This window comes from Hylaeus volcanicus, chromosome 1 (genome assembly GCF_026283585.1).
Source record: "Hylaeus volcanicus isolate JK05 chromosome 1, UHH_iyHylVolc1.0_haploid, whole genome shotgun sequence".
NCBI lineage: Eukaryota > Metazoa > Arthropoda > Insecta > Hymenoptera > Colletidae > Hylaeus > Hylaeus volcanicus.
The window spans coordinates 21,563,684-21,589,514 of NC_071976.1; the positions used below are offsets into that span (position 1 = coordinate 21,563,684).

The following is a 25,831-nucleotide window of genomic DNA, read 5'->3' on the forward strand; positions in this document are numbered from 1 at the left end:
TGGCGGGTTTGGTGGTCGTATTTATGAAACCAATAAAATTCCTCCCCTCTGTTAGTATATTATCGTTTCGGCGCGTGTAACTTCATAACGTTTGACGCATTGCTCGAGAACACAATTAACAGTCTACGAAAAGTCATCTGTGTGCGATTTGTAACGGACATTCTTACATGAAATTCATACGTTTTGAGGAACGTAGAGAGATCAGGACATTTGCGTCTGGAGACTTCAATCGCTGATCGTTGAGCACTGCCATAACTCGTTGTTTTTCCTCGAACGCTTCTGAATTTCATATTTTTCTACTTCTTTTATCTATTTTTTGCTCATTTGTAATAGATGGTGCTCATTTACTTTTTCTGCTTTCAATGCAATTTATATGAGGTCTAGTTGAAAACAGATTAGAGTTGTAGCTTGTCTTCGTAACCAGTGTATATCTTGATTTCTTGTGTATACACGCTTAATAAAGACGAGTTATTACTATGAGTTTAGCCGACAATATGAATTTAATTTACAGCTCCTTTGGAGGTGTTCAAATTCGCATGGTTAATTCCAAGTTCAGGAAATAATAAATAATAATTTATTGACCGTTTGAAGTTAGAAAGAAAATTTTTGTTCGACTGTGTAGGTGTGCATTGCTCCCCTAAAAGAAAATAAAAGGACATACTGTTAGGAATATTATAAATTCAAAGCAAACATTGACTCAGCGTTACTTCATTTCTAGATGTTCTTCCTCGACATACTGCATCAGTATAAAACAATTCATTAAAACATTACACAAGGAACTCGGAATATTCAAAGTCCCAGCTGTTACATTTACGACACTGCAAAGTCAAAATGTGTCCGAATTTATCTGGATATGTTGATTCTTGTCGCATTTCTTTATTAACCCTTTGCACACAGAGCCATTTCTAGACTACGGATCTTTATACAAAATAAGATCTTTGCAAACGTACCTACAAAAATTGAACTTACATAAGAATTCATTTTACCCTGCAAATATTATAATACAAACTTTACTTTCAATATTTTTTAATTTTATTGCATACTGTGTGCATTTTATAGTTTCTTGTATATTTAAATTTCCTATAAATGGATAAAAATCCGCTTCCGAGTACAAAGGGTTAATGTTTTAGCATACGGTGACAAAAAAGGTTCTCCACCCCTGTCCTAGACCGTTGGCAGGCTTGGAACTAGTTAACCCGGTTGCGTAAGCAGCTTGGAGGCGCGATGGCCGCCACGATCACAGTCACGGGTACCAGGGGCCCTCTCGCAGGCGTGTTCCATCCGTCCTCCCACACGTTCGTGAAATTTCCTACGACCACCGTGACGGGTAACGCGTGTACGTGCGTGTTGAAGACACGGGCCCCGTGGGTGAGTGTGTTTGCTCACCTAGAAGCCGGAGGCCAGTGACGATTCTCGCACCTTCGTGCTAAGTGGTCCGCGCCCCCCTCGTCGACGCTTGGCCAGCTTCTGCTCCTATACAAATTTAAACTACATAGAACAGCGAAAGGGAGCGAGGGAGATGAGGCAGACGGAGACAGAATTTCGAAGCGAAGAGAGAAGGAAGTGGAAACTGTAATGGCACGTCTTTTTTTTCCTCCGACGCGTTTCGCGTTCGCGGGAGCGAAGGATCCTCGCAAGCGTCTTAATTCAGCGCTCGAAAGCGGAATTACTGTAGACTCAATTGTTGCTTCGTTGATACATCGTACTCGACTGTGTTTTGAGACAGTGTCTTGAATTCATTAAATTTTCTATCGTTTCCGTGTTCAGTTCTTGTTTGAGGATGTTTCAGAGGGAACGTGTCGTAGGTCTTGCAAAAGGGTTGTTTCGTATTCGTTGACTGCATGAATTTATGTGTGTACGTTTTCAGTCGTAATTTAGATAAGAATGAGAAGAATAAAATACAAAAGATAAGTAACTGCGAGGAAGCAAAGTAGCTTATGATGATATCGAGGCTTCTACGTAAGGGTAAACGCGATCAAGGTTTTGTGGATTTGTTTAGTCTGTGAATATTGGATGAATGTACACTGGATTTGTCTCGTTTCGAAGACAGAAATCTAGTAAAATTCGATATATTTGGTTACCTGTACATTCAATAATTGGACGTACCAATTCAATGGATTTGATCGAACGATGGTTGGATGTATCTCTAGACAGTTCTATTTTCATTTATTCTATATTTAGAACCAGAGATAGAGTTAAATTTATTAGTTTCACGTCTGATTCCATATTTAGAACCAGAGATAGAGTTTATATATATATATAAAAAAAAAGAGGAAACTGTAATGGCAGCTGTTTTTCCGGTTGTTTGGGGTTCGCAGGAGCAAAGGATCTTCTTGCGCAAGACCTGAAGAGGCACGAGAAGTTGGACGGCGTGCTGGGAGTGGATTTGGGGTCCGGGTTGTCCGCCGGCGTTGGCGTTGGCCTCACGATTCATCAGGATATAATCATGACCATGCCTGGCGCGGGTAAGAACCCTATTCATACGTCACTCTTTTTCATGGTTGCAATAATCATCTATTCGTATATTCGAAATTGTCACTGCACACTGTTAGGCTTGAAAGGGAACACCAGAAATGTAATAATTATTTCGATAATTTTGGTATTTGATGCTGGAGTGACCAAATTCTATGCCAGGTTATGACAAAATTATGAAAATCTTTTTATTTCATACATCACATATTTACAACATTGATATTCGAAAACATGTAAAAGTTTCAGAACAGTCGGAGTCCTGGAACATCGTTAAATAAATAAAAAGAAATAAAAATCCCATGCGTTACGCTCCGTGCAATGGGCTGAAGTAGAATGAGACAATGGTCAGACACGCTACGTGTATCGTTAAAACTATGCATACGACAGGGAGGCAACCAGTTTCAACAATTTTGTAATTGATATCATAAAATTTTCCTTAAAAGTATTCTGTTTATCATTTCTTAAACGGTATCTAGACATTGTTTACAAACACGCGCTGTGCGTCGCTCGATGGATTGTAACTTAGTTATAAATAATTAAAACGGAACAAAACAGGCAGTATGAACTAACTATATGTCACGTGAAGGTCAACATATTGAACCTCGATGGATTGATTTTTTTATAAGCTATTAGACTGTTGTAGTGAAAATATGCAGTCCCTGTCGTATGCATAGCTATAACTATACGCGTAGCGTGTCTGACCATTATCTCATTCTCCTTTAGCCCGTTCCACGGGGCGTAACGCATGGGATTTTTGTTTCTGTTTAATTATTTAACCATGCTCCAGGACTTCGACCGTTCTAAAACTTTTACATGTGTCAGTTAAATAACCGATCATCGTTCTTGATCTTTTTGGTAGGTGTTACTCACAGAGGTTTTTGCAATTACCACCAGCAAAAAATAAATTATTCATTTTCTACCCTTAATAATTAAACAAAATACCCTGAAAAAATATATAAGATGCAGTTTATAAGTACGAATATTTTCGTTTTTGCAGAATTTAAATATTTGAAATAGTAACCGAGAAAAATAATAATAAAATTAAGTCATATTACTCTTAAATGGGGGGGGGGGGGGGGGATAACGATCTGAAATTTTGTGAGATGATGTTTTAGGTCAAAAGCATTGCACGACACATAATAGCAATGAAAATTGGCGACCGATTGGCTACCCTTATTCTGCTAGACCCTTTGCGATGTCTAGCCTTACAATTTTATTATGTTCGTCAGTGCTCGGTATTAGAAACGTAAAACAACTGCCGGTCGCGAATGTGTTAAGAACAGGTGTATTTATATTAGGTTCATCTTGATTCATACATTTCAATATTAGATGTATTATAAATTTCTTCGTATAGAAATATTGATTGGGTCATACATGTATTTTATATTGGTCGGAGAGCACTTATAAGCTACAATGTGTCTTCCTTTTTCAAATATTCACCAATCACGTTGTAGGAAACGCGGTGGCTCTCGGGCCAGGCGACGACAAGCCTGCGAAGCAGAAGCGACATCGGACAAGGTTCACGACAGGTCAGCTGAACGAGCTCGAGAGATGTTTCAATAGAACTCACTATCCTGACATCTTCCTCAGGGAGGAGATAGCCGTGAAAATCGGGCTAACAGAGAGTCGAGTCCAGGTAAGTGTCGAAAACATAATTCTCATTCTCCGATGAAAAAATCTTTGCAGCTACGGAACTGTCGAAACAGAATTTAGGATTTGAAATTTGGACCTGGAAGTGTTCATTGAATGTTAAATACATGTAATTGATATCGATATTGGACGTGCGTGGAAGCACGCAAATGAAAATGAGCGAAAGTAGCATATAAACATGTAATTCTGATGTTTATTCGTTTGATTATCTGAATTTCTAATTGTGCACTCTGTAACGGGGGAAGACAATTCGATTTCCTTTTGTATCTAGAATTTTGTATCTGTGTAAAAATTGATCCACACTTGTTTGAACTCGCGTCACTTTTTGGACAAGAAGAGATACGTTTAATAGGCGTAACTAGATGCCACCGCGAGTGTCTCGAAATCAATTTCGTCGGCCTACCGTGGCTTTTCGGATTAAAGCGAAACTTGGAGTAGCGTTAAGCCGTCACCCTACGGGGGTCTCGAATTTTGGTGGACTCGAGGCTTGGTATGGGGTAACCGCAAAACTTTCTGGAATCTTTCCCCACCTCTGCATCCCATATTCAAAGATCGCCCGTCAGATGACCGTGGAATCTTGCTCAATTTGCGGCAATAGTCGCAGGAATTTGTAGAATTTAACTTCTAAGATCCCAACGACGATCTTAATTGCGTTAACTAAATATTAACGCAAACTCGAAGGATTAGATGAATGGAATGGATAATATATAAAGTCAAGTTTACGCTTTGTATATTGTTAATATTTTTATTAACAATGTTAGGGTCGAGTAACGAAAATCACGCGAGGAATTAAGTTTCCGAACTGTTGTACTTTCTCCACCGCAATGCATTAAAATTAATCCCCGCATAAAAATTTGATGCCGGTAATCAAGAATAGCCAGACAACACAGCACGAATATATTTCGCAAAGTTCCTCGACCTTTCGTCCAATGTAAATACCAATTTAGCCAATTGAATTATTTATTTCAGCTGCATTTAATATTCCCCTACGCATAGTAAAAACTGCTGTTCCATGTCAGAAGGTTTCGGAGTCGAGTTAAAAGGGAAATAATAGTGGTTCCGATGTACAAATTTATTAACAAAGTCGATTGATAAAATTAAGTACCATCAGCGTTTATTTATATTAGTCCTTTGCTTTTTTCACGAGCAACACATTAGACCTTTTAGAGATGAAAGCAATAGGGGCAGAGAGAATAGAAAAGTGAAGGTCATGCTCGTTAATTGAAGGGTCGAAATAAATTAAAAAATCAGTCAGTAAGTCACTTTTTATAAAAAAATTTTCAAAAGTACACGACTATTATTAGACTTTTGAGAACATTGATCTTGAAAAATGACTAAAATTGAATGTCTATTAGACAAATAATATAAGGATATACAATTCACATATTAAAGTTTAATTAAAAATCTGACAACACCAATTTGTCGATTTTCAAATCGCAGAACTATGAAAAAGGATGGCGAACCACACCAGGATGCGTAGAATTCCTGAGTGAGTGGCGTTTGAAGTTAAAGAAGAAAAGTTGACCGCGCTTTAAAGTGGAAATTGATAAAGCCGATACTCGGTCTTAGCCGACGGGGTAGTTCACGTGTTCCCCTCAGCCGTCAGCGGAGCTTTTTTAAGTCTCCGGGGCACGTCTAGAAAAACGAAGCTAATAGAAATTCATGAAAATTTTATTCGCAACTTGAAAGCGTCAGTCAAGCCAGGCGTCGCGTTGCATATCAAACAGTTTCGCTCGTCTTCTTTCCCGTGTCGACACGTGCAAACGCCATATGCGTCGAGCTGGGTACGGAAAATTTATCTACTTCTTGTTCCATGTGCTAATTATGCGAGAATTCACCGACTTTTTCCACGTACGTCGATCATCGATATTCATCACCTCGTAATTCGGTCGAAAGAACATTATTACATACTTCAAAACGTATTTGAATTTTTACGTTGCGGCTATACTTGTCAGTTATTTATTTGAGAAATATTATTAAAGAATATTTCGTACTTTCTATATTCTTAAAAAATAAAATTATTCCACATTTTCCATTTATTTTTCACGTAAAACCGTTCCGTTCGTGATCGTACGAGGCATTATAAAGCACTCTATATATTCTTCCATGGACTCATTGGACATCCGCTTCGCAAAAGTAGCCCCGTCGCAATTCTCTTTATTAAATCCCCAGACAAATAGCGTCCAAATCCGTCCCGGGGAATTTTTGCTTCCATGATTAAGTTTTCACGCTTCTCGGACAATTAAAGTTTCATGTCTCTCGTTTGGGTCTATTCCGTCGCATGAATTATTTCCTCGACGGTGCCCCGCCGATGTTTTTGATCGTCTCCGAATCGGAGAACACCTGTAAGCTTTTATAAAACGCGAATTTTATAGAACGACGCGCCTGGGAAAAATTCCAGCGCCGTGGGCGTTTCTTACGTGTAAATATTTCTCGTCGTTACAAGAAATCGCAATCGTGGAAGTGGCAGGACGCTGTTTAAGTTTACGTTATTTAAAACTGTTCTCTTGGGGCTAGATCGAGCCACAGGTTTAAAACTGCTGAAAGGAAATTGACAATTTGAAAGGAAATATATTTATTGCGTGTACAACACAGTTCTTATTCGATAATTGTTGAGTATTTCAACACATTCGCGGGCGTGAATTCATGTCACATCAAATTCTATTCTAGGTTATGACAAAATTATAGAAACCTTTATATTTAATAAACTACATATTTACAACATTGATATTTCACAACATATTCTGTAACTTTTATCTTCGCTCTGACGATACAAATTTGCGATGTCTAGCTTCAGAATTTTATTGTTTTCGCCAGTACTCGATATTAATAAAGTAAAATACCTGCGGATCGCGAATGTGGTAAGGAACACTGCCGAAGCTTGCCAATATTTTAACTCCTTAAGCAACGATTTAAGCTCCAACAGCCTGGGACCAAAATGTGATGTTTACATTTGGTCCGGGCAATGCATCACGGGCCAGGCTCGTGGTAATCAGTTTTGGCCCGAATATCCGACCACGAGTCTCCCACGTGGTTGTAGCTTAAGGGGTTAATCATGGGAAAAATTCTATTTAATCGTAATAAACTTCTCTGCCAGTTTAATCATTTTCTACCGAAATTCTACGTAATTCTGACAAACTATCTAATCGATTTCTAATGAAATTCCCCCGAATCTATCATATTTTTTCCATACAATAAAGACTTCGTGTAACATCGCCCACCTTCGAATCTATGACGATGGTAAAACAAAATTTCCAGTACTCCAGTTCTGCTGCTTCCACAGACGCAATTATTAAGAAACAGAGGGAACCGTTTATCGGGGGCGTGGGGTGGAAAGAGATCGTCGAGGCGAGAAGGGAGTCGAGCAAAGCCAGTCCCTTCGACGCAGGTAAAGCTTGCGTTTCGAGTAGGCAACTCTGAGAAAGGAGAAAGACAGATTCCTGTTCGGTCGGTGCTCGGGGTGGCTGGCTGCCTAATTGAAAGAGGTTTTCCGTGGGCGAGGGTAGACATCAGAGCGAACGAAGCGTTTCCAAGGAAACCTGGCGGCGGGCTCTCGCGTGGAGAGGGACTCAGGCACCAATGGGGCTGCTAGGGAAAGGCGCCGGCGCCCAGCGTCGCTGTACTATCGAGCGTCGCTATCAAAGATTTCTTGACTCGCCATGGTGGACTACCGTTGCTGAATATTTTCAGGAGGATTGGAACCACCCACGCATGTTTCAACCGATGCACACGTGGCTCGACCGCGTCGCGAATGCACCCTGTGCTCGAAGGTTGCCCAGGGTGCAGGTGATCGGTATGCATTGGTTCTTTGAAACGTGCGTTTTCTATCACGGCTTGACTATTGCTCTATGGCTAGATTTTGGTGCCATTTACTCTTCATTTGCCAGTATTTAATGATATATTACGTTCTATTGTAATATTTTCTGTTCTGAAGATGATTCAAAGGTAGACTCTAGCTGCTAATAAAAATTGTCCGAGTTTGAGGTTACACAATTGACAAAAGAAATTTATTAATCATACACCAAATCGTACCTTTGTTCTGTGAAAAAACTTTGTACATTCACAGAAATGTTCCTACTCCATTTTTATTATTTCTAGGGGCTGGGATTCTCCGATCTCTTAAATTTTCGAATCTATTAATGATTTCATTTGTTACTCTCGCTTTTCGAGCTCTTCTAGATCCACTACCCCATCCAAAAATCGTTTACTTTAACATATCGCGTAAAAAAGGGTCGAATCAACGCCCAGAGGTGAAATTCGATTCCATAGAGTACGAGATCGAAACATTGAACGCTTGCGCTCGCAACGATAACGAGGCGATGCGAAACGATGCGCAGAAAATACATATTTCGCTTAACGAAGAGAGCCACGGTTCCGCGATCGCGGACTGTAGCCAGTTAGGAAAATAATCAAACGATTCGAGCGAAAATCGAGTAACTGGCTTGCGCGATTAAATTATGTTCCCTATACGGGGTAATTGGCGATACCAAGGATCGTCGAAAGAACGAGTTTCCGCGATTATAAAGTCCGCGGAAATTTTTCTAACACGCGAACAATCAGGAACGTTTTAATCGAGCGAAATAGTCGGAAACGGAAGCGCTGCGGGCTTTTCCAAATGTATCAGCCAGCTGGGCATATAGAAAGATAGGGAAGAGAGAGAGAGAGAAAGTATGGAGCGTAAAAATTAACAAACGGCTGTTTTAATGGGATGATAGCGTTAGTTAGAGGAAGAGGGACGTACGAGATGAGGTGGGGGGAGTTTCTAATTACCAGGAAAATATTCGGGGCCAGGCATAATGAAATATTACGATTTATCGATCTCTTGCAATTTATTATTACTCGAAAAGAGGTGTAATTGCCGTTCCCTCTCTAATTGCTGTTAATTAACAACTATTACATTGCTTGCGCGATAACACATCGCCGGGACTGCTTTACAATCAACAAATTACTACGAACGTTGAGCATCGCGTTGCCCGATTCCGAAATTATGCGAGGCATTTAATTACGCTCTAACGTAATAACGTTTTCAATTGGTTGGCACTCGTTTCGAGTGGCCACGCTCGGCCAAGGTCGTCGTCTGAGTCGTTGCAACTTTTTTTTTTACCTCAATTGCGATTATCCGAAACGTAACGAACTGCGTGCCTTCGATTTAACAACCTCTCCCTCAAGTCTCTTTAATTAGTCGAAATAAAATAATCAAATGGCGCCAACTTTATCGTTTGAAAAGTTTGTATGGCCATCACTCCGTTCTTCCACTTGGTTTAATTACTAGTAAATACACTTTATTTATATTTTATTCTGGACTTGGAGTAGAGAGTAAAGTACTCCTAGCTACAAGGAAGAGTAACACGATGAAGGAAAAAATGGAGGGATGGGGGATAAAGGAGGGCTGGAACTATAGCGGAACCTCCATTAGCGGAAGTAATAGAGAGACATGGTGTTTGGGTTGACGAAATTTTCGAATAACAGAATGCTCACCTTTCTGATATTGAATGTTTTGTACCTGAGATAAAGTGACGGTACAGGAACTTTTCTAGTTACTGAGACATGAATATAGGTTAATTTATCTATTCATCGAGTCAAAGATTCAATAATTTCATTAGTACCACCGCTTTTACGAGAAACATTCTTCCCTCGAGCCTAACAGTTTCCAAGATATCAGACGAAATAGATTTACCTGTTGGCGCCACGATGGGATTTATCGTAGGTACGTTGTTACGACGACATCAAACTATTTTACGATTCGCAAAATACTGCAATAAAGCGTAGCCAAAAATTTCCAGTAACGACTGGATATACCCTCCAACCGACGAACATTACTCGAAATAATAAAATCGTCTGCGCCACGCCGGAGGGGGTCAGCGGGCGGCGGGATGAAAATGTGGCATCCCCGTGCAAAATCCAACGATATTCGAAAATTATTCGACCGGTAAAACGGCGATTCGACGGTCATAAATAATTTCACGGGTTGGTGGAAGCGTCGGGAAAAAATGCTATCAGCGCGCGATGCGCGTCCAGTGGTCTCTTTTTTTTTCTCCACCCCCAATGGTGAGCGGAGGTCAATGGCTTTTTACGCGCGCGCGCTCGCTTTTATTCGCTCGATGTACGATTTTAGAAACGAACGGCACGTAGTTCCTTACCGTCAATCATTTCTAGAATATTAATTAACCGCTCTCGATGCTTCGAATAAAGCTCAATCATCCGCGGGGGTCACCGCGCGAGGCGTTGGCAGACAAAAGCTTTTTTCAGCCGGACATTTATCGCAAAGCCGACAGTCTATTTTCGGGGGACACGTATTGGCGCTTTACGGTTTTAATTACGCGTATTTTAATCCACCCCGGAGACATTTTTTGTTTTCCAGCGGTAGCTGGTCGCAGCCTCCGGCGCGGCCGTTGGAAACGAGCTTTATTAGACCAGCACACAGCCGATTTAAATTTAATCATAATGAAGAGCGCGATTAAAATTGCAATCGTCCACGGAATAGAACCCATAGCGGCCAGGGGCAGTTAACGTCTGCTAACAGGCATTTAACTTAACTGCCTCAGGTAACCGGTCGTTTCTAGGCTGAAGGGTCCTTTCGATTACTACTGCTCGGAAATTTTATGGAGTACGACCTTCCGTCGATGGCCCAGACCTGCGCCAAAAGCTCAACGAGGGATGAAAAAAAAAAAGAGAGAGAGAGAAATATCCACCGTGAGGTCTGGGAGGGGCTTTCGCCGTCGAGCGAAAACGTTGTCTTCGAACTGCCCTATTCCATTCCGCGCCCGTTTCGCGGCTCTTTCGTTCCCCGTTATCCTGTCGTGATCTTTCCGAAGCGTGAATTAATACTGCTAATGGATTCACCGCCTCGAATGAAAAGAGGAACGACGGTTTACGAACCCACGGTTTTACTGGTTTTACGATTCAATTGGAGAAGTGATAAGATTGTGGCCTCGGATACACTTTGCTGAGAGATTGCCAGGACGCTTCAAACTCTTCCGTCTGCAAATACGCGGAGAGTGCTTCCGGGTTTTACGGAGAAACTTTGAGAACGGGTGCGTGCACGCTGGTAAAATGTTTACTCGAGGTTTGGAAAGGTTATCGTTGGTCGTAATGCGTGATCATTGGCGATAAAGTAGATCGCTTTAGATCAATGGAGTTTCTTCAGGTTTCAGGAAAAAGGTTAATTGCATCTACTGAAGGATGGTTTGATGTGCAATTTATTTTTTAACGAGTCACCCTATGGTATTTAATGGTGTACATACTATTAAATTACACCATGTATGTAGATTTATATGTTTCGCTAAATTTTGTACGAATTCTAATGAAAGATATTTGTCTATCATTATTAGAACATCGATCATTAGAAGTATTTTGAAAAGGTGAAGCATTCCAACACGTATAATCTAAATGTATACTGTGCTCTGATTTTATAAACTTCAAATGTTATTAAGAATAAGATTGAAAACGCCCCATTATTTTTAAATTATATCATATTTCATTCCCATTAATTAACATTACTTCAGCACTATATTAAGGTCGAAAACACTTGATCATCAAAATACTACACTATACTTTACTTTCACATTAAAATCAGGAAGACTAAACCATCGCCACATAATTTTATCCATTTTATACATTGAAGATTTTGCTAATCGAACGGGGCTTATTTGCCAAAGTTCATCGGCTCGTTTCATTATACGAAGAAGTAACCTCGGATATCGGAGACGCGAGGAAGTTTATCCAGAAGCTCATTGTCCCGATTCATTTGCACAGGGGGATGGGGAGGGGTTCGATCGAAGCCGAAATCTGTGTCTGCGCCAGCAACGGCGCATTTCGACTGCTAAAAGTCACATATGCCGCCCTGGGAGACGGTCCACGGTGGCGAATGTTGGGTATTGCTTTCAAAGTATCCCACGGGAGCTGGACGAATGGCGGTGTCATTCGACCATCCTCTGGGACAAACAAGTGACTGGACCGGGGGTAAACGTAGTTCGTTATTGCGTTGTCCTGAGAAATGGGAAATGGTTTCACTGTTTCGCTCGGGAAGTTGGAGAGCCCAATTCGAACCAAATCTTTCCAACCATTTGTAAACTTGTCTCTGTACTGATGACCTCGAGGAATTTCTGGATAGAATTCAAATTAGGTGATCTTAATTTTTGCAACAGATACTAGAATTTTAATAGAGAGAATAATAGAGTTAAAGAATTGATAAGCGAAGAACTTAATCCCATCGTAGCAAACACAATTTTCTGTATTAAGATATCGGAATTCAATGCAAAGAATTTATTATAAACCTCCCACCCTCCAAAAATAAATTAGTCCATTACAGAAATTTCATTTAACTTTGTGTATGTACATCTATGTATTAAATCAGTCCATTTCACGGGCGTTTACCATTCAATCCCCAATTACCCAAAACCACGTCATAATATCACAGACATGACATCGTGGTCTACATCCGCATTGTTCTTTCATCGTCTACGAATGTTCTCTCGCAGGGTGGCAAGAGCCACTGGTCCGTGGTATCGAGATTAAATACTAAAAAATAAAGTTTAATCTGAACGTATTGCTCTGCACGACCAATTACTCTTACACGAATAGAATTTTTAATTACGCGCTTTTTCCATGGTAACTGGACCGACGAAAAAAAAACTCGTTCGATTGATCTCACTTAACGCCGTGCAGTAAACAATGAAAAAAAAAAAGAGGGAAAACAGCGATAAAAAGTGGAAACGCAGTAGGCTAATATGGAATTATGGTCTCCGGGCGTTGAATCAAGTATCGATGGCCGGGGTATGATCGATATGCAATTTCCATTTGCAAAATTTCCGCCCGTAAACTATCACTGATCATTTACCTGGATGCGTCCAGACCGTATAACCAGACACGTGTACGCGGCAATCGAGTGTTTTACGATGGCGCATCAAACATGCGCGCGTCAAGTTTCGTCGCCAAACGCGAATCACTCTCGATCACTGTTCTGTCTCGTATTAAATCACTTCCACATCGTTCCTGCCCAGGTAACGTATGAACGCCATCGAACGAATATCGAACACACCTGGCAACGCGAGGTGACACGTACAAAAAATAAATCCACGTTTCGTTTCGCTACGAGAATAAGAATACACGAACGCAACGGCCATTATTCTAATATTAGACCATCAGTGGAACCCAGAGGCTTTTCGTGCGTTAATAAATTGTGGGATAAATAGGGAAACAAATGCAAGGACGACGATGATGTATCGATTTCAGATCTCAGCATTTTTCTAGGTTGGGAGTGTGTATCATTTATGCATATCGTGCTATAAAAGTTTTATGCCGGATATAGCTATAATACATACGATTATTCCTATTTATACGCGATTGGGAAGGAATCCTAGAAATTCACGAATACATTTACTAGTCGAGAACTGTAGACTTGTCTCATTAGAACTGTAGAACTGTCTCATTATGCAAGTGCTATTTTCATGGATGGGGAATATTTCACTGGCTTCATCTGGGGGGTTATTGAATATTGTTAACAAGATAAGAGATGTGCCTATAAAATAGAATTGTTACATGTGGTGTTAAAAATCAACTTTAGAGTGTGATTGCAATAATAATACTTAATATATAATTGGGGATAAGTCAAGTATGTATCATACAAAGTAAATGTTTATTTCTACCCGGGTAGGGTAAATTATATTTCTTACACTGGTTCATTCTACCCTCACAAGGAATAAATTTCCACTCCAACTCTGAAAGGAGAGCCCCCATCCAGCTAGATAATAAATCCTAATTGGCTAGAAGCGTGAATTTCGTGGTTAATTATATTAAAATAGTAATGTCCCGTCACAAATTTTCCCAGAGAAGTGGGAATTCGAGGAAATGTCTCAATGAAACGGTAAAAGTTGCGAGGGAACGAGGCGGCCGTCTGCTAGCCAACCCCCAACGTGACAAACGCTTCAGCCTACGCAGCTCGACGAAGATTCAGCGCGTCTGCTATGCAGCAGCCTATGCATTTTAAGGGAGGGGTGATTTTTAATGCCGTATAAATATGCATAGACCGCGATATTAGCTCTTACGTGTCGTGGACGAAAAATATCACGCTGGCTACCGCGCACGCACACCAACGCCCGCCTCGAACACACGACGAGAGAAAAGCATCCCCGTGTACACCCGGCTAGGTATGGAGGAGAGAATGTGGGGTTCTCAATGGATAAACTATGTCGCCGCTATCACCCTAGGGAGCATCATCTAACGCCCATTTTGTTATGACGTCTACCAGCCCTGAATAATTTCACACCCGCGAAAATACACGACCGTTGGGGTGAAACCGATCGCCGTCGTTCCTCGTTCGACTTTGAGGCTCGATTTTCACGCTAGGTGGTTTCTGCAGTTGCGTTCGGGTCCATTAGCATCTCGAAATCACAAAATTCTGGTGAACTTGGGACGTACATTTTTTTTGTTTTTTTGCAGAAGAGAAACTGTTTTCGTTATTGTCAAATATATGTGGACTGACTTATTTTTAGAAAGAAAATAATTAGTGACAGGACTTTCCATTAAGGAGCTAAAAGAATTAATTTCAAAGGTGAGACAATAATGAATAGAAATCTGGATGGGATTCGCGAATTTGGTAGATGTTAAATTATCTAATCTTCAATAGTTTCGAGACAAAATTTTAACTTCATAAAAATTTTCACGAGTTTTAGCTTGACAGCCAACGTGTTAAAGAATGATTTTTTTTTAATGGAGTGAAATTTTCATTGGCACATAAATTGAGCATTACGTAAGTATAATTTAAAAGTAATAATTACATTTCGATGTAGACACTTTATAGCTATAGATACTTGTTTGGGAATTTAAAATATAAAGAAAAGACCTCTAGAAGAAGTAGATGGTGAAAGTACGTCGACATGTTTTAGTACGAGTATCTGGCTTTCAAGAAAGTGAAGCATACGATTGATCGTTCCACGGTGAGCGCACGGCGCCATAGAGATTTTTGCGATCGCACTTACTCGAGAAGATAAATCCGGCTCCACGACCGATTCAGGCTAATTTGACGACAGGCATCCCGAGCCAACGATATTGCGTCCGTGAAACCATAATAAAGTATAAATGGATCAAGTTCACAGCTCGCGGTGCACGCGGGAGTTGCATACCTGCATTTTATCGGCTGTTTCGCGACATTTATGAAGTTCTTCGCGCTACAGAGAAGAACTTTTTTTTTCGCAACTTCGTTGGTGGAAGCTTTAAACACTTTGAGAGCTGTTCGGAAGACTGTTACGTCATTCATTGCAACGTGACATTTTACGAAGCAATTTTAACACGTACTATTTCTTCCAAGATTGTTTTTCAATGCAAAACCAATTATAGAATATACAAAACTCACAGTATTTCATATGAAAGTGATGTTTGCATAAAAATACAGAATAAACTTAAGAAATTGAAAAAATATGTTGGAAATAGCAGGAGAAAGTTGAACAAATTTAAGGGATGCTCTATGATAAACTAATCAAACCGAGCTCACAACTGCTAAGAAGGGAAAAGTATCTTTTACACGCTGTGAATTTTGATCGAAATATGAAAATAGTAACTGTGATTTATGAGGTACGGCTGAAGAAGATTTATGCAAATTTTGTAAATGCATCCGGGGATGTCGAGTGAAAAGTTAATTTCGAAAACGGAGTTTCGAGGGTGATTCTCGAATTTTAATTCCGCGTGACGTTAGATCACGACGACCCACTAATGGCCCAACGAAAACGTCCCTTCCGACGACGCAACCCAGCGTGAAACAGTAGGCGGTCCGGGTAATGCGTCTTGCCACCCTCGGACAGGAGCCCAACCACCGTCATCAATCAAGGTCGCATCGCGCCGAACTTATGTAGTATTTATTTTCATTAAATATTAGCCGCTAACGCCATCGAATCGGACTTTCCTCCCTTTTCGCCATACACCGAACATCGCCAATTTCGAAGTATTCCGAAGTACACGAGGCGCAAGTCACTCTGTAATCTTCATACTTTTATCTAATTAACATCTACTTTGTTTTTTTCACGAGGTTCAACTGATTAAACATCTGTTTCTGAAAAGAATCAGTCACCAGCTCGAGACGTTGAAAAAGTAATGCATTTTCCAGAACACGGGCGGCTCTCTTATTTAAAATTCCACTCCTGGAGACTCGTCTGACTCATGGCCGTCCCATTCTACTTTCGCAGACGCGTGACCCAGCGAGATTCGCGCGTCTCGCCGCGGCTCGAGGCGAGAATCCATCCTTGAGGGATAGAAGAACGAGGACGAATTAAGTTTTCATCCGTGGAAACGTTTCTGCCACTCCTCTGGCTCGTGAAAAGTCTACGAAAGAAAAACGTTATCCCGCTTTGCGGCGATTCCTGAGCATTTTTTGGCGAGGCGAGTCGAACTATCCTTCAATGGCGTGCTGAAAGCTACTTCTATATATCTTGGGGTCTCGGGCAGATCCCGCCGCTTGCCTTGATGGCAAGCTCAATTTATATCAGCGCCCGTTGAAACCCCCTTTACGAGGTCTCGCCCGCCTCTTTCACCTCCTAAACCTCGCCCTAACCTTTAGGCCACCCCAGTCTCGACTGCCCAAACCTTCCCTCCTGCCACCTTCGAGGCTCTCCCGAAGCTCGGAAACTCTTTCCTCGAGTTAAACCAAGCTATTCGCGATTGGAGCGGAGAAATGGAAAGTTAGACGCAGTTCTCGGATTTCTGTCCCTTATCGCACGCCCTCGTCATTCCTGACAAACTGGATGGTCTCGTATTCGGAATATCGCGGAATGAGATGTAGGGGTAGACACTTCTTGACAAATCTAAGCAATGATGTTTACACTGTCTAATTTTTGGGTCTGAAAATTGGGGATTTCTAACCCTTTGGTCTCGGATGTCCCGTATGATGGGACATCATAAGTCTAGCAAATTTTGTTAGTGGTAGAATAAATTGATGCTAGGAAAAATTTGAAAAAAATGCATGTTTCCTTGAAGTTTTCTTATTGAAATAGCACGAGAAGGCAAACCAAAATATGCTGTATACGCAGAGATTTAGAGAGAAATATTTAATTATGTTTAATTAGAATCATGTGTACTTCATTCAAAATATACCAATTGAACTTATTCAATATATATTACAATGTACTATATAATACATCATAGAATATATTGAATAGATTAAAAAACAAAATTCTGAAGTCTCTTTTGAAAGATCCTTCAAGTTTGCAGTGGTGTCAACGCTTCGTGAAAGCTATAAAAATTTATAATAAAGTCTAATAATACCAAAAAAGGCACGTTTCTAAAGTTAGACTATTTAATGTAACGCGATTCCTGTTCGCACATTTTGCAACAAAATGGCGGAGAGTGCAAAGGGTTAAAAGTTCAAACTGATGGTTTTTACAGTAGTAAAAGAATACGAGTGAAATCTAGGAAATGTGTAACAGATGTGTCTTAAAATTCTTGTACACTTTTGATTATCTTAACAATTCTCATGTCCGAGTAATCAATGAGATATAAAGTCAGGGGTTTCCTTTTAGAACATATATTCTTCACCTCTTCTTCAAAGCATACTAGACGCTTATATTAATAAAGTGAAAGTAGAGATTAAATTTATCGATCGAACAAAAACGAACTCTCGCCCCGCTGCTCACATGTATCGTTACTTTATGTCTCCTTTATGCATGAGCAACCATTATTTGAACGCGTTAAAGTCTCAAATATCATCCAATTTTGGAGCCAAGACCTTTCCAGCTGCGAAAGAAATCTTCACAAATATCGAGTGGAGTTTAGACCGTTACTTACGTGTGCAAAATTCCAAGTCAATATTTGCTCGCAAGATATTGCGTCAAAGAGTTTGAAAAATGTCGTTTAACAAAAATGGCTTTAAAATTCTGTGTACAGTTTCGGGACACGGGGATACTTTTGCTATGGGACAGTTTTTCGAATTCAATATGAGACTATAAAAATGTGTCTTTTAGACTTCGTACTTTAACAAAACACTAAAAAGTATCAATTCGTCTTCTTACCTTAGCATTAAATGTGATACATAATAAACAACTCCACGGATCTTTATTGCAGGAATATCCTACAAATGAGATTTATGTTTTCGTCGGTGATGCAAGAAGTGGGTTTATCCGACAGTATGTCTCCACCTACGCAGTTGACATTGAATTTGCATAAACGATTATCTTCGCGCCTGTATCGCCGAACGCAAATCCACGAGATGAGAGAAGAAGCCATAAGAATTGATTTACCGTGAATTTAACACTTCATTATTACCGCTATCGAGCGGTAATACGCTCGCAAGTTATTAATTCAAGAGTTGTGTACACGCGCAGAGTTGTCCGTTACTGACGTTTCGACGTCTCTTTATTTACCTATGATTTTCCATTTGCTTTGTTGTACACGATCGATCACACGATTAAATTTTATAGAGCGCCAAACCGACGTCGCTTCTGCGAGAATTAGTTTTTAATTATCGTTTGCATTAAGCACACCTTACGGTAAAATTTAAATCGTATTACTGTCGTTTCTTAATTGGCGGAAATTTTACTGTTTAAATATGAAAATGTTTCGTTGCACGGTGCGTTGAGAGAAGTTGCAAAAATTAATTGAAACTTTCATAACGCGTAGGGACGATTTTAAGGGATGTGTACAAGTTTTAAAAGTTCACATGAATATATATTAGCTCGTACAGTTTGTATAAGTTTATACAAGTCCACGCAGGCTTAAATCGATTTATACATCAAATAAATTCGAGCTTCCAGATGATCCGCAAGGCTGTACAAAATTCATTGGGTAATATTTTTTAAGAATTCTATCGAACTAAATGAAATTCAAGAAGTTAATTACCCGAGAAATTAATTACCCGAGACTTACTTTTCTTTATCACTCTTATGTGCTGAATTCAACCCCTTGAAATCATGTTCACATTTTATTAGGAGTCTTTCTAGTCAGTGGCAGAAATTCTCTCGCGTATGCAGGAACACGAAGCAGTATTTTCAGATAAAATATTCGATCGTAGATTCCGATCGGTGATCATCGCGACTGATGCTGATTATTCGAGAGCATTTGTGTTCGCTTCCACCCTCGCCGTGATTCCAGGTGCTTCCTGGGAACAGCTGCCCGAGCAGCGCACGCGCCTCCGCAGGCGTGCGGTGATTGATCAATTTTTAAAAAGCAATGTTCCTAATTGACTGGCCGACCCGTCTCGAACTGAGGTATTATATCCACGAAAGGCATAGAGCCACCTTAGTCATCGAAAGGTGTGTTCCGTGGCGTTCGATCCAGCCGGTTGGCTCTGGGACCCTTTGCCTTTCGAATACCTTTCAATCCGTTTGTTAACAGTTCATCGTCGAGACGGTAATAGTCTCGATAAACGTTTCCTTCAACCCTTTCTCCCCGGATGATTCTAAATGGCTAACTTCAAGCCTCGTAGCATAATTGGATAGTGCTTAGATTTGTTAAAACATCAAAACAACAGTTCAATTTTAAATGTAGAAAATGAATGAAGTAAGCAATCATTCTGTTTGAAATGCAAAGAGTTGATCGAAGATAACATTCTGACTGCTTCTAAAATAATTTTGTTAGCTAAGATCTGGGTATACTCCAATCTAGAAAAATCAACTTGATATTTCCTTATATCAATAATATATTTTAATTCAAATTGTAATACCACTAAAAATATGTTCTAAGCGTCCTCTAACTAGGACACTGATACTGGGTTAATGCATTTCTCACGCGTGACACTATTCTGTCTTGCATTCTCCTGTCAAGTTAGAGCCATTCGATAATCACGTCTATAACGATATCAAGCGTGACCATCAATTTGCCGTCTTTCGATGACAATAGTGGGCGATTTTTCAGGTATACGTTTAATGACCGGTAATTCGTCGAGCACGCCAGGCATGCAATTAGCGCTGGAACATTTCGGACGAATCATCTTTGTCCGCATGTCATCATAGGGGACGATAGTTCCATTCTCGTCATAGCGCGAGCTGTATCGTCATATTTGTAATTAACTTTAAATTAACACAATTTCATAGGTATCTACGATCATCGACGGTCGTCGTTGTGTAGGTGCTATACACGGACGTAGAACGATTCGACGATCGTTAATAACGAAACCGCGATACTATTTTATCGGCTTGAATAAAATACGAGCAAAAGATCGCTGATATTTCCATCAGAATAGCGATCATCTTTGTGGATTTACGCTTGAAAATTCGAATTGGCGCTAACCGTCGAATTATTAAATAATAATGACCACAGGAATTAATTTGTATCGTGTTGTAATAAAGATGTAAAGCTTTTGAATCACTCAGGACAATCTTGATACGTTTATTGCGACGTTTATTTATTCCAGTTTTAACTGTAGCCGGTCCTATATTTTCGGAAGTATTTGAATCAACCGGTTCAATAGATCGTTAGGAAGAGGTTTGGTTATTTTTGTTTAATTTGCTAAAGCCACGAAAATAACCGTCTAGACCGGAACACTGCCGCTAGAGATAAACAAAAATCGATGTCCCTAGATTCTCTTAAAGATTCAAGTCTTGAAAGCTGTATTCTATAAATATAGAGGCAAAATTGGAAAAATTGGCAATCACGAGACTTTGAAACGATCTCTCTATAAATTCTTTATTATTTTCTTGAAGCAACATTTTCCAACAAATGACGCAATATCTCAGAAATCAATAGACCGTTAAACTCGAAAACTCAAATCTATCTAAAATCAACAAAGCACCTACTAAAGCTTAGTTTTACATTTCAAAGCCTTAACGAATCTTTCTTTCTCGCGATGCTTCAATTATTCCGATTTCTAGCCTTTTCAATTAATATTCGTTCAAACTACAGCTATTTATCAACGATGCCGTCTTGGTTTCTAGTGGAATCGAATAAATCTCCGCAACGAAACGATTCCACGTTCGCATCTCCCCGAGTCAGCAAGCGCGACACGTGGAATATGCAAAATCTGTCCTCCCCCAGTTCGATCCCTTTCGTCTTTGCGAATGTTTCTTGCGGCGTTCGTGGGTGTGGTTGCGTCGATTTCACGGTACAACTACGGCAGAGCTACGGCTAAAAGCCCGTGGATAATTTGCTGTTACACGCAGCGTGAGCATCGACGATGTAAGCCAGAAGAGGGAAAAAGCACCAAGGGACTGTCGAGGCATATATCGCGCATTATCACGTGCATGCCCCTCCCTCTCTGATGCAGCTCGCATACACCTACGGCAGAACTTCCGTTAATTAACGCAGGTGAATGCTAATGACTCCTGTTACGAAATAACTGAACGCAAAACGCGAGCTTTCGTCGACTGTGATACCATGAGCCGCGCGACGGATCGACGATTCCTTCGCTCATCCTCGTTCTCATTGGTTTTCATCAGTTGAAACACTTTTAATGGATGAAATATCTGAATGAAACGCAGAATAAGAAGTGCAGCGAGTTGAGTAAAATTCAAGGAAGAAATAGTTTAATTATTACAAGTAATAGGTAGTATAGTATAGAAGAGAAGAAGAAGAGAGTTGACTCGATGGTCAAAACGTGGAAGAACAGAATAAATTGTGTACATAGTGTACATAGACGAAATTACTTTTTCGAATGTTATAATTGGTTAGCTCAATGTATCAAAAATGATCTATTACATAAATTGGATCTCACTGCACCAACTCTAATGCCATTCTCTCGCCATGAGTGGCCATCCTTGAGAGGCTCAAACGAAACAGATGTTCCTAAGCTTCTCCAAACGACACTAGACACCCCCAAAATGAGAACGACAATCATCTACTGAATTACGAATTATCATGCTTTTCTACAAGTGACTTTCCAGAACGATTTACCAAAGACTACATTACTCATTCATACTTGGTTTAATTACTAAATTACTTTAAGATTGGACTCCTTCAGAAGCCACAATCATACTTCATTAAACGTGACAAATATAATTTACCCTAGACACCCCAATTTAATAAGATTATATCACCTCGAAATCAAATCGATTCGATCTCTCCATTTTTTCTTCTAGCACATCTCTGAAATTCCATTCGGTGTTGGGCTCTTGTGGATCATAGAATAACGCGGTTTACGATTCATTTCGAAGCCGATTCTCCTCCTCGTCGGGCGAACGACCCCCGAAGCGACGGCAGACGACTCCATCATGGCTAACGGCAGCCAGTTTTCCATTCTCTCGAAACTTAGTAGCTCATAATAAACCGCCTTCGCCGTAGAAATCCGACTCGACGATCGCTTTCCGGCAATACCTGGAGTACACCGGAGCCTGTAAATCCCATATATCCAATTAGATTCGTATAATCCCTGCATGTTAGCAGAGGGTGTCTCCACCCCCGTCGGCTGGCACGTTGGTCTCGTTCCCTCTTGGCCGGAAGGCAGCTCGCGGTCGGTGTTGCTCTCGCGTGGTACGCGCTCGTCGAAGGCGCAAGCGCCGCATCGTGCTCTAATGCTAAAGTACTAATTTATGGGCACATATGAGATGGCTATAGCGCGCTTTACCGCGCCAGGAAAGGGACTGTAGCCTGGTAGCCGGCAGGGCGGCGGGTAATGGTGGGGGGGATGTAGGACGAGGGTATATATCGGAGAACACAGGGGTGGGCTTTGCATGCGATATCAATAAATCAAGTCCCCGGGACCCGGGCAGCTTAGGGGGCCACTACGTGGCCAGAATCAACAGCTCATAACGTCGGCTAATAGCTACTCGCCGTGGGGTCGAAGATATTGTCGTAACGCCCAGGGACATCTTAACGTCTTCCGAATTTGCTATCACGCGATCCTGAAAAAAATCGCCTCCGATGAGAACACCGACAGTCTGCTGGATTTTATTTGTTCGATAGTGTGCGGTGGTTGGAGCGGAATGATTAAATTGAATACGTAGAACAAGTGTTACCTTTTATCATTATTTAACAAATATAAGGGGTTGGTCATCGTCTTTCAGATTTAATCGCAATCGTGTGTGCTTTCATTTAGAATACAAAAATAACTCGTAGTTATAAAGTCGTTTCGCTGTGAATCTGATATTCCTTTGTAACGTTTATCATAATTTAACAAATAAATAAAGGATTGGTCTAATCTTTCAGATTTAATCGAAATCGTGTGTGCTTTCATCTAGACCAAAAAAAGAAATCGTGGTTACAGATTCGTTTCACTGCGAATCTGACAATTCTTGCGAACGTTTGCCAGTTTCTCGAGATTCTGCCCCACGGTCCCACGAAATCGAAACTGATCGATCGAACCTTTTGCAGGTGTGGTTTCAAAATCGTCGAGCGAAGTGGAAGAAACGGAAGAAGTCCACGCCAGTGTTCCGTACACCTGGTACGTTGCTGCCTTCTCACGGTCTGCCTCCGTTCGGCCCGATAAGCTCTGACTTCTGCGGCGCTGGGATGTTCCATGGACCAACTGAACGATGGGGAATGGGAACAGGTCAGGCAGTCAACGATTCCAAACCATTTGCATATGTCAATGAGCCGAATTCCCTGAAAAAAGGAATCCTGTCCGCCGTCAGGAAACCCGCGACCAGGCTTTGTCGGGTTTCATTGTGGCCTGGAAGACGTTAAGGTCGCGATAGAAAGTGTATCCTATTAATTAAACTTCGTAAAACATCGGAGGAACGAAACGGAGGATTTGCTCGATTTTTACATTAATTATATTCAATTTCTCGCGTCATTTCGAGCACACGTAATCTTATTACAAGAGCGATTACGGTAGCAGGATGTCTTGAATACGTAGACCAGGCTTCGACATCGGGATACCTCTAATTTAATTTCGTGCGTCCACTGACCGAGGGACAGCTTCAATTATCCACGCGTATTATCAGCTCCGCGATACGTTTTCTTTTTACCCCTGTCGTGGTCACTTGATCGACGAACCCCTGGTCGCGGTTGGGGGTTGACAAGCAAATCGATGAAATTATAGAAATCTGAAGTGTTGTAGAAATTAAGTACACAGAGATAAGGGTGTAATCATACCTTTAAAGGTACACTGATTTTTATATAGAAATCGTAAGAAATATCGTCGAGACTTAGATGTAATATATTTTAATTTCAATGACATTCTATTTTGATCCCTGATTGATAGTTTAATATGATGTCCAAGAAAGGTATTAGGTTGTCCCAAAACTTTCTTTCGTGAGTTGCATTCAATTATTTTTTGTGGCAGTGTTTATATAAATAGACAATCTAATTTCTTAGACATTTATGCTGTAACAGTAATGGAGCGAAATGAATTGTACACAATTTTGTAATGTAATATAAAACATCAAATATTGTGTATGTATTAATTATTAATAAAACGAAAGAAACTTTTGGGACAACCTAATAATATCTTCGTTTGCCGAGTACAACTTGAATTTGCGCGGACACTCTAATCTGTATTAATAAGTAGCTCATTGGATCGGTCTCATCGTTATCCTTGGTCGTCCTTTTGGGATGAGGCAACCGAGCCGCTTGTTTAATTGAAACCGCTTGTTTTACAGGTTTCGGGCAATTGGGGCAGGGAGGCATGGAAATGGGTGGTTTCGGACAAAGTTTAGGGCAACTTGGCCAGCAAAGCACGAAGTGCCTCGGCCCGAGCTTGGGTCTTGGTAATTCTGGCCTCCCGATCAGCAGTCCGTCGCAGACCGTCTATCAAGCCAGTTACGGACTAAATTCCCTTGGTAAGTTAATCCTGCGCGTGGACCTCGACCTGCAAACGAATTCAAACGAGCGTACTCTACTCCAGAAATGGGCGAAAGATCGAGCTAAAAAATATTTACAGCAAATTTATCTGCTATAGATTAGTTGTATTTTTCAATTGAAGTTTTGTCCACCTCCGGTTTGCTTCTATCGAGCGTGACACATTTTTTACGAGAACTTCTTTGGGATTCTCAACCCCTACAAAGTACCGAAGTAAATGTCACAGAGATCCCGAGCTGCAAAGGAAGAAATCGATGATGTTTATGCAGTTTGAAAGTACGACTGCTTTGTAACAGAGTGATTTCACGGAGGTGTCGTTAAGAGCCACGTTCCTAGGATAATAAAGTTTTATGTGTTAGCCTTTAAAGCGCGATTTGGACGGGCGTCGTATCGGCTGCAAAACGGATCTTTAGGAGAGGAATATTTTCTATCTAGAAAGAGGCGAATATTAACTTGGCGTACAAACGCAGACGCTTTATGGGCGGTTCGATAATCGTCTTGCCAAACTTTTCGACCGTGGCCCCTCTAAAAAAAAAAAAGGAAAGACGAACGTGCAAACAGTATCGAGGAACCCGGTACCTCTTTGACGAAGTCGTTAAACGTTACGGTGCATTATCGCTCGAAGGGGTTATGCGCCTGCATGTAAGGAATTTGAGACAGAAACATAAACTCCGTCCTCTCGTCTGTTTACGCAGGCAAACTTCGAGCCTGGTCTCGCACCTAGGTGCGAGATCTTTCGCTGTATGTTTACCATAACATCCCGATGCAACCTGTCTTGGTTGAGTTACGCTTCACCTTATCCAGGGACCTTGTACCTTCATAGGTGCCCGAGGATGAGACGTGTGTGAAATTCTTTGTCTCACGAAATTTCTGGTCGTCGCGCGAGCTACACCACCGAAACCTTTTGGAGGAACACTGCTGAAAAACTAAAACAAGATAAATGGAGAAAACACATTCGCATGGACAGTTAGGTTTATTAACCCTGGGACGATCTCTGAGGTGTGTCGCTCCTAGGGAGATCATTTGAAACCAAAAGAGTTAATTGCCTTTACTG

General features: G+C 40.8%; 1 protein-coding gene across 2 annotated transcripts in view; it reads left to right on the forward strand.

Annotated features, from left to right (window-relative positions):
* LOC128876161 (homeobox protein orthopedia-like) overlaps positions 1 to 25,831 on the forward strand; it is a 41,906-nt gene that overhangs the window by 7,590 nt on the left and 8,485 nt on the right. For both annotated transcript variants that reach the window (XM_054122301.1, XM_054122309.1), the window contains exons 2-5: positions 2,319 to 2,465; positions 3,927 to 4,108; positions 23,350 to 23,527; positions 24,579 to 24,758. In XM_054122301.1, coding sequence (XP_053978276.1) covers positions 2,319 to 2,465; positions 3,927 to 4,108; positions 23,350 to 23,527; positions 24,579 to 24,758 — 687 coding nt within the window. The remainder of the gene's footprint in view (positions 1 to 2,318; positions 2,466 to 3,926; positions 4,109 to 23,349; positions 23,528 to 24,578; positions 24,759 to 25,831) is intronic.